At 39.6% G+C, this 10,577-nt stretch overlaps 1 protein-coding gene across 1 annotated transcript; it reads left to right on the plus strand.

Annotated features, from left to right (window-relative positions):
• The first annotated feature begins 7,811 nt into the window (after window positions 1–7,811).
• Window positions 7,812–9,350, plus strand: gadd45ga (growth arrest and DNA-damage-inducible, gamma a). The gene is made up of 4 exons (XM_003446083.5): window positions 7,812–7,972; window positions 8,092–8,193; window positions 8,317–8,527; window positions 8,671–9,350. Exons 1-4 carry the CDS (start codon window positions 7,920–7,922, stop codon window positions 8,782–8,784), a joined length of 480 nt encoding a protein of 159 aa, XP_003446131.1. The 5' UTR covers window positions 7,812–7,919; the 3' UTR covers window positions 8,785–9,350.
• The last annotated feature ends 1,227 nt before the right edge of the window (window positions 9,351–10,577 follow it).

Below are 10,577 nucleotides of genomic sequence, written 5' to 3' on the forward strand. Positions count from 1 at the left end.
CCAAACATGGATTTTGTTTTAACGTATTTTTTCGTACTACAAAATGTTACGTATCTTTCAATTATCTCAATGTGATATCACTTCTTTTTCTTAATGAATATTTATATTTAAAAAAAGATACAACATCAAAAGTTTTAACTACGCTTAAATGGAGTGTGTTACTTTAAATGTACGCCTAAGAGTACAAAATCTAATCTTAGGTAGGCTATATGTTATATTTCTATATATATATGCTCTCCATCGGTTAGTATATCAATATTATTAAAGTTTTCAAATTCTAAAAATTATGATTTTAGACACATTTCTGGATGAAGACTATATACAAAGCGCAAACAATCTAAAACAATTTTCTATAATTAGACTGAGGAAATAACTGGCATGAAATGGCTAGAATGTTCTCGTTTCTTGTTAATAGTTCAATTTTTAGTGTTAATTACTCACCTTTCCATTTTATTGTTGGTGGGTAAACCGAAAATTTTTGTCCACGTAGGCCTCGAAGAAAAGTTCAGTGTACTAATAATAAGTATATGTAATGACAGCGTAACCACATATAACCGTTCCTGTCGCAATGAAAGCTACGTTATCTGTCCGTACGATGCAACGACTCAATAAATACCGAAAGATCAAAGGTGGGTTGGCTATATGTCATGTGACTCTTGTCCCACACATCAGTTTGCATTGAATTAACAAAAAATAATAATTTAATTCTAATAATGAAGCAAAAACTAAAAAATGTTAAGGCAATGTACAACCTTTTAATGTCATGTATAAAATATAATCAAAATAGTATTGGCAGAAATATTTCTATGAGTTACAGTATGAAAAAACAAAAAAATGTATGAAACCTGCAATCAAAAGGCAAGATATTGTATAGGTAATTCATAATATTAATGTTAAAGACAATGAGTGTCAGAGAAAAAGACAAAAGCATATTGCTTAAAATATATTGTAAAAGATGTGATAAAGACTTCATATAAATTATGAGAATTGAAAATTGTTTTTATACCTCTAAGACTACTATTACTTATAGTAACATGAAAATTAACAAACAAAGAGGAAAATATTATTTTCTATTGGACAAGTGAGTGAGTTAGATTTTCAACGTTTGTGCACTTAACATATTTACTGAGACAATCAAAAATGAGCATGGAACAAGATCTGTTGCATGCCATGGCATCCAGCTCTGTGTTTTCTGTTACTCTTGTCTTTCACGTGTCAAGCCTCATTCTATTGTCCAATGCAAAGGTAATTGGCATGTCTCTATTGGCTGATCTGGGGAACAGTAGACCAATCGCTTGCCTGGGATAATTTAAAAAAACAGCTCCCAGGCCAGGTTGGCTTCTGACTGTCTTTGAACTTTTGTTAGTAGGTGTCTGTGTGTGTGAATAGAGTGTTTGGGTGTGAGGCTGGACAGATAAGATCGGAGTACCCCAAACACATTCAAATGAGCTTTAAGTGTTAAAAACACTAGGTTAGGCAGGTGATGACACTTTTGTATCCTGTGACTGACCTTATGTGTCAAGCAGCTACACAGGCCTTTGTTTTGCATATTATTAGATTTCCACTTTAGGGAAGCTGTTGGCATCTTTTTGTTTTAGTAATGTCTTTGATCTGGCTCAGCCGCCCGGTTCTCGTCCACAGCCTGTTTCTTTTGTTAAGCTACTTTTATCAAGGCATGGTAAATGAACAGTAAACCTTGCCTGATGACTAATCTTCCCGTTTCCCTCTCATTGATTATTTGGGTTGTCATGCAGAAGTATTAAACAATGCCTTTTATTAGAACATAAGCATTTAATTCAGTAATTTTATTTGAATTAGTCAAATATGAGTGGGCAACTCTGACCATGACAAGACTGCATTTGCTCTAAAAAATTAATACAAAATTTAGACATATTGTTGTCATTATTTTTACTCTTCAATTTTATGTGTTTTTTCTTTAAGATGGTATCAGAAGTTGCTCCTCCACCATAAAAAAAACCATCTGCATGTATTCTTTCACTACATCCACGATTCTCCTCTGTGGTCTTCCTCATTCATCCTGTTTGGAGCTTAATGTTCAACATCCTTTATCTATTAAAATTACAGAAGGAGAAGAAAATAATCATCAGAGCAGGAGTCATGATAAATGATAAATAGATTACTAGTACATACAAACATAACACTTGCATAATTTCTCTGATAACGCTGCATTGGATGGGTTTATTAACGGTGGGCTGAAATTGTACTACAGTATGCTGGTGAGGAACTTATTTGAGTGTTGAATAAAATGTCATCCGCAATCTGTATATGAATTGTCATTAAAACCATAGAGATTCTTACTTATAAAGGAAAGAAAGGTGGGACAATGCACATCAACATATAGTGTATATTTTTGAACATTACAAAGATACAGGTAATTCTGGGTTCACCTGAATTACAGATTAGACTGGTGGACAAGCAGAGATGTTGTGTACAACTGGTGACAGCATCAGTGACAGGGATGCCAAAAGGAAGAACAAATTAATCAGCAAGGCTGGAAGCAGAATTAGGAGGCGTCAGAGTCAGTGAGGGTCAGAGATCAATGAACAAATTGCCCACCTTCATGGATAATGCATCACCCTCAAAAGGATTCAAAATTTGGGCCATGAAGAACAGTTCAGGAAACCTATTTTATTGTTTCATCTGCGAAACTGTATAAATGAAATGTAAATTTTGTTAAAGGAAAACACATTTGTAAGCCATAAGAAACAAACATGCTTTGCATTATACCTTCAAACATCTGTATAGATTTCATACAATATTTATTAACTGAATTTCCAAACATGTCTTGCATAGTGAGAGTATTTCTTTTACTGATGATATGTCAATGATATGTATTTTTATGACTAAATAATACTCTATCGAACACCTGGCAATAACAGCAGGTGTAGCAATTTTGTAATTAGTTGTTTAAATTTGATATTATTTTAGGCAGTACATTTTCTTAGCCTTTGTCATACTCTGTTAACACAGCAGTCTCAAAAACCGTACAGTAAATTTGTCTGTAGATGACAGGATGAAGAGTGGACATGGCCTAGAGTCAGAATCCAGTGAAATATCAGTGTCACCTCTTATACTTTTCCTGTAATCTGAGGTCAAAGATTTGAATATATAGAGTACAGTAGAGTAAAATGTGCAAAGTTTACTATCAATTTCTCAAAAACCGTACAGTAAACTTGTCTGTGGATGACAGGGTGAAGAATGGGGGTCACCTAGAGTCAGAATCCAGTGAAATATCTGCGTCACCTCTTACAGTTTCCTGTAATCTGAGGTCAAAGATGGGAATATATATAGTACAGTACAGTAAATAGTGCAAAGTTTACTATCAATTTTCAGGAAAACCGTACAGTAAATTTGTCTGTGGATCACAGGGTGAAGAGTGGAGATGGCCTAGAGTCAGAATCCAGTGAAATATCTGCGTCACCTCTTACAGTTTCCTGTAATCTGAGGTGAAAGATGGGAATATATAGAGTACAGTAGAGTAAAATGTGCAAAGTTTACTATCAATTTTCAGGAAAACCGTACAGTAAATTCGGCTGTGGATCACAGGGTGAAGAGTGGAGATGGCCTAGAGTCAGAATCCAGTGAGATATCAGTGTCACCTCTTATACTTTTCCTGTAATCTGAGGTCAAAGATTTGAATATATAGAGTACAGTAGAGTAAAATGTGCAAAGTTTACTATCAATTTTCTCAAAAACCGTACAGTAAACTTGTCTGTGGATGACAGGGTGAAGAGTGGGGGTCACCTAGAGTCAGAATCCAGTGAAATATCTGCGTCACCTCTTACAGTTTTCCTGTAATCTGAGGTCAAAGATGGGAATATATAGAGTACAGTAGAGTAAAATGTGCAAAGTTTACTATCACTTTTCTCAAAAACCGTACAGTAAACTTGTCTGTGGATGACAGGGTGAAGAGTGGGGGTCACCTAGAGTCAGAATCCAGTGAAATATCTGCGTCACCTCTTACAGTTTTCCTGTAATCTGAGGTCAAAGATGGGAATATATATAGTACAGTACAGTAAATAGTGCAAAGTTTACTATCAATTTTCAGGAAAACCGTACAGTAAATTTGTCTGTGGATCACAGGGTGAAGAGTGGAGATGACCTAGAGTCAGAATCCAGTGAAATATCTGCGTCACCTCTTACAGTTTTCCTGTAATCTGAGGTGAAAGATGGGAATATATAGAGTACAGTAGAGTAAAATGTGCAAAGTTTACTATCAATTTTCAGGAAAACCGTACAGTAAATTCGGCTGTGGATCACAGGGTGAAGAGTGGAGATGGCCTAGAGTCAGAATCCAGTGAGATATCAGTGTCACCTCTTATACTTTTCCTGTAATCTGAGGTCAAAGATTTGAATATATAGAGTACAGTAGAGTAAAATGTGCAAAGTTTACTATCAATTTTCTCAAAAACCGTACAGTAAACTTGTCTGTGGATGACAGGGTGAAGAATGGGGGTCACCTAGAGTCAGAATCCAGTGAAATATCTGCGTCACCTCTTACAGTTTCCTGTAATCTGAGGTCAAAGATGGGAATATATATAGTACAGTACAGTAAATAGTGCAAAGTTTACTATCAATTTTCAGGAAAACCGTACAGTAAATTTGTCTGTGGATCACAGGGTGAAGAGTGGAGATGGCCTAGAGTCAGAATCCAGTGAAATATCTGCGTCACCTCTTACAGTTTTCCTGTAATCTGAGGTGAAAGATGGGAATATATAGAGTACAGTAGAGTAAAATGTGCAAAGTTTACTATCAATTTTCAGGAAAACCGTACAGTAAATTCGGCTGTGGATCACAGGGTGAAGAGTGGAGATGGCCTAGAGTCAGAATCCAGTGAGATATCAGTGTCACCTCTTATACTTTTCCTGTAATCTGAGGTCAAAGATTTGAATATATAGAGTACAGTAGAGTAAAATGTGCAAAGTTTACTATCAATTTTCTCAAAAACCGTACAGTAAACTTGTCTGTGGATGACAGGGTGAAGAGTGGGGGTCACCTAGAGTCAGAATCCAGTGAAATATCTGCGTCACCTCTTACAGTTTTCCTGTAATCTGAGGTCAAAGATGGGAATATATAGAGTACAGTAGAGTAAAATGTGCAAAGTTTACTATCACTTTTCTCAAAAACCGTACAGTAAACTTGTCTGTGGATGACAGGGTGAAGAGTGGGGGTCACCTAGAGTCAGAATCCAGTGAAATATCTGCGTCACCTCTTACAGTTTTCCTGTAATCTGAGGTCAAAGATGGGAATATATATAGTACAGTACAGTAAATAGTGCAAAGTTTACTATCAATTTTCAGGAAAACCGTACAGTAAATTTGTCTGTGGATCACAGGGTGAAGAGTGGAGATGACCTAGAGTCAGAATCCAGTGAAATATCTGCGTCACCTCTTACAGTTTTCCTGTAATCTGAGGTGAAAGATGGGAATATATAGAGTACAGTAGAGTAAAATGTGCAAAGTTTACTATCAATTTTCAGGAAAACCGTACAGTAAATTCGGCTGTGGATCACAGGGTGAAGAGTGGAGATGGCCTAGAGTCAGAATCCAGTGAGATATCAGTGTCACCTCTTATACTTTTCCTGTAATCTGAGGTCAAAGATTTGAATATATAGAGTACAGTAGAGTAAAATGTGCAAAGTTTACTATCAATTTTCTCAAAAACCGTACAGTAAACTTGTCTGTGGATGACAGGGTGAAGAATGGGGGTCACCTAGAGTCAGAATCCAGTGAAATATCTGCGTCACCTCTTACAGTTTTCCTGTAATCTGAGGTCAAAGATGGGAATATATATAGTACAGTACAGTAAATAGTGCAAAGTTTACTATCAATTTTCAGGAAAACCGTACAGTAAATTTGTCTGTGGATCACAGGGTGAAGAGTGGAGATGGCCTAGAGTCAGAATCCAGTGAAATATCTGCGTCACCTCTTACAGTTTTCCTGTAATCTGAGGTGAAAGATGGGAATATATAGAGTACAGTAGAGTAAAATGTGCAAAGTTTACTATCAATTTTCAGGAAAACCGTACAGTAAATTCGGCTGTGGATCACAGGGTGAAGAGTGGAGATGGCCTAGAGTCAGAATCCAGTGAGATATCAGTGTCACCTCTTATACTTTTCCTGTAATCTGAGGTCAAAGATTTGAATATATAGAGTACAGTAGAGTAAAATGTGCAAAGTTTACTATCAATTTTCTCAAAAACCGTACAGTAAACTTGTCTGTGGATGACAGGGTGAAGAATGGGGGTCACCTAGAGTCAGAATCCAGTGAAATATCTGCGTCACCTCTTACAGTTTCCTGTAATCTGAGGTCAAAGATGGGAATATATAGAGTACAGTACAGTAAATAGTGCAAAGTTTACTATCAATTTTCAGGAAAACCGTACAGTAAATTTGTCTGTGGATCACAGGGTGAAGAGTGGAGATGGCCTAGAGTCAGAATCCAGTGAAATATCTGCGTCACCTCTTACAGTTTTCCTGTAATCTGAGGTGAAAGATGGGAATATATAGAGTACAGTAGAGTAATTTGGGTAAAGTTTACTATCACTTTTCAGGAAAACTGTACAGTAAATTTGTCTGTGGATCACAGGGTGAAGAGTGGGGGTCACCCACAGTCAGAATCCAGTGAAATATCTGCGTCACCTCTTACAGTTTTCCTGTAATCTGAGGTCAAAAATGAAGATACTATAAAAGTACAGTACTGTATATTGGTTAAATTTTATTGTTAATTTTCGCTGAATTGTACAGCAATTTTGGCTGTGGATCATGGGGTGAAAAGTGGAGATGAACCAAATTTGGGAGTGGATTGTAAAGTAATATAGTGTCAGGACACAAAAGACTGCGTTTCTTAGCCGGGCTTCATCCGTACCGTAATATACGTAAGAGTAGTGCAACCACATTTTAGGTGCGGCTGGCGGGGCGGCTAGCTTGACTGTGACTTCGTAAGTGAGGGCTCACTTGACCGCAGTGACGCGCCAAGCAGGTGCACCGGGAACCGGTTGTTTATTAAGAGCAATGGAAAGCTGCACAGGGAAAGTTCGGATAGATGATATATATAAATATCTCCCCAGTGACTCTCCAGACTGGGGAAATCCGCTAGTCCGCCAAAGGATTGTTCCAGAGTTTATCACACATCAAATTAATCGTCACTACTGTTTTAATGCGGCTCACCCACAGAAAAAAGATCCGCCAATTTTCCCTCGGCTAATCCGCACACTCAGTTCTGTTGTCACCTGTAGGATAGTCTGAATTCTTCTATGCCCACTGTGGAAAAACACGAGGCGTAATAGTTACATAATTCCAAAAACCGGGGATGTTGCTATCGAATGGTAAATAACGCCTCTGCAAACGATGATAATAATAATAAATAAAAGAGAATCTCTTAGAATGTCTGCGCTGTGACCTATGTGTTTTCTGACTATCATAAACATGTCAGCTTGTCCAGGGGCAAACTGAAGCCACAGTGGTTCAAAACAAAACAAAACAAAACAAAAAAACTTCATATCACCGTGTTGTTTGCAATGACTGTGAAAGTTCATCGTAAACAGGACTTGTAGTTTTTGCCCTTAGTGGTGATGCTGGATGTTGACAAGAAAAGGAGAAATTGGGAGTGGGTGGGGGGGATTTCTTGAAAGGTTGTAATCTTGCCCCACGTGGGGCTGTCAACAAGATCAGTTCGACTGCTCGGGGACTTTTTTTCGCTTTCCTCACCATAAGCTCCTCTGAGCCAATGGTAGGAGACAGGCTCGGAAAGACCGCCCCTTGCCGAGAAACGACGCCAAGTGCGGTATAAAGCCACCCACAGACCGTTCAGAGCTCAGAATAACGCAAGAGACTACACAGACAGCTACACAGCCTTTTCTTAACACTGCAACATCCCGATTGCGCTTGGATTATAACTATGACTCTGGAAGAGATTCACGGACAAGAGAACACAATGGAAAACGCTGATAGGTGAATATTTTACTCATCGATACAACGTTATTTAAGCTCCTGGATTAAAGCGCTGTAGCTGTTATTTTTGGGGAGGGTAATGTGATCAGTGTGCTGATGATGTATTTTTCTTTGTTAAGGGTGCAAAGTGCAGGCGCAGCCCTGGAGGAGCTGCTGATCGCTGCTAAGAAGCAGGACTACCTGACAGTTGGAGTTTACGAATCTGCAAAAGTCATGAATGTGTAAGTATTGCATTTCGTGCCACTTTCAGTTACATTTGCCCTTTAAAAAAAAGAAAAGAAAAAAAAAGTCGAGCACACGCAAAGCAGGATATGCACTAATCACCTTTCTTGTCTTTCCTACAGTGACCCAGACAGCGTGGCGTTCTGCATTCTCGCCACCGACGAGGAATACGAGTGTGACATTGCTCTTCAGATCCACTTCACTCTCATCCAGGCGTTCTGCTTTGACAACGACATCAACGTGGTGCGTGTCAATGATATCGACCGCCTGGCCGACCTCGTGGGTGCAGATGAAACAGGCGAGCCCAAGGACGCACACTGCATTCTTGTCACGGTACGTTCCCACTCAGTCAGGAGCTGGCAGCTAGTGAATCATGCATGCATCACTACGGTGTCTGACTTTTTTTTTTGCATGTCTTGTAGGTGTTGCCACTTTTCTGACTCTAAATATCTCCCTCTTTTTTTTAACAATTACAGAGCCCTAGTGCAAACCCATGGAAAGACCCTGCTCTGGACAAGCTGAGTGTGTTCTGTGAGGAAAGGCGCAGTGTGTATGACTGGGTGCCCACCATCACTCTCCCAGAGCGCTGAAGTGACACCCCCCTGCAGTTGCTTCACATGATTATGATGATGATGATGAAAAGAAAGTCAAGGAGCTGAGCTTCAGCTGGGGGGCCTCATGCCTTTCTGCCTCACATGTCTGGATTAAGAGGCTGTGGCTGTAACTCCCCCCTTCTGCAAGAGCACACTCTTCCAGTGCATCCTGGGTGAGCCCGTTGGTTCTGGATTACCCTGTGCAAGGGTTCAGAGCTCATGTGTGGACTTGTTCAGGTGTATGTGGAGTGGACAGAACGCCTGAAGGACACTGAGAATGGAGCTGGACTGTACTGCATAGTACATTAAAGATGGCAAATGGTGACCCAGTGACTGCCCTTTAACAGACACTGGTGGGACTAAGCAGAGAAGGTCACAGAGAGCGATACTTTGCAAGAGATGGACTTAAGAAAGTGGACTGGACTCGTCAGAGGGGGAACAAGTCAGGTGCAGATCCAGAAGAAGGCGTCTGAAAGTGTCTAAACAAAGGACTTTTCTTTATGAGTGCAGCTGTCAGGAAGTTCTTGGAATAAGCAGAAACTGCTTGCAAATCCTGATGTAAAGCTGACACTTTTTTTAATGGACTATTCAGTTTTCTTTCACATGCAGACAGAGCAATGCAGTATTGATTTGTATTGTACTGACTTGAAATGCTTTGTGAATAAACATTTGGAATCAAACTCATCTTCTCAGAAATCTCATTTTCTCCTTTGCATTTAGCTACACAGACATTAACTAACACCCAGGGTGCCACATAATGTGGGACGTCATGGCAGACTGCAATGATGCAGAGGTATCAGGAAAGTGTGGCGCTACTGGTTACAACTCTGCTTCACAAGAAGCTAATCGCACAATGTGGGTGGAAGGAAAGTAAAGATCAAATGATTGGGTGGCAGAGAGAGAGAGAGAGAGAGAGAGTAAAAGAAGAAAAGCGAAGCTAACAGTTATAACGTAATGATGATTGAAACGTGGGCTTTTTTGCAGGCACTGACCTTTTACTGCTGATAAACCAGCTGCCTTATAGCACAGTGCACAATTACTTAGGCTGGAACTGAAGCCTGTGTGTGTGTGGCTAACTAATACGTCAGTAGACAGTGAAGTTAGTTGTAGTTTAGTATATTCAAACAAAGTTGTTACAAATTAATTTAACATCACTCTTCTCATGCTTGATTTTTATTTTTAAAAAGTCAATTTTCAACAACTTAGGACTTATGCATAATACCTGGTAACAAATATAGGGAAGGTCTTCCTATTCCTGCAGCCACGTGCACACACAGCCACATGCACATTGAAAATTATACCGAGATGAGAGCTGCAGCTGAATGAGGGTCAGCAGATCAACAGCGGCAGGTATGGGGAAGTGTGTGAGTGCTGCGGTCAGCTCAGAGCTCAAGCTGACAGTAAAAGGTAGCCCACATCAAAGAGAAACCAGACTTCAGAGGAACTCATTTCGATTTTCTTGGCAGCACCTCAGTCTCCAGCCAACCGCTGGTCATTCTCTGCATGTGTACTCGCATGAGCTCGCATGAGCACACAGGTGCACACAAAGCATGAAGCAAAACAGGCTACTGCATGTGCACACTCTTGCACAAAGTTGTGCTCAAGATCATGCATAGCACACATGCACACACAACCAAAGGATGCTGTGTTAGACAGATGTCAGGTGATTGCTCAGTGTTCTCAGAACAGAGGAAGGTTCACTCAGTCAGAATTAAAGAAGAAAAAAGAATGCAGACTTGTATCTGGGGGACTTTCCATGGGCTTTAATATCTGCACTAGTAGGCATATGG

The sequence above is a fragment of the Oreochromis niloticus genome, linkage group LG12, assembly GCF_001858045.2.
Source record: "Oreochromis niloticus isolate F11D_XX linkage group LG12, O_niloticus_UMD_NMBU, whole genome shotgun sequence".
In the NCBI taxonomy this organism is placed as follows: domain Eukaryota; kingdom Metazoa; phylum Chordata; class Actinopteri; order Cichliformes; family Cichlidae; genus Oreochromis; species Oreochromis niloticus.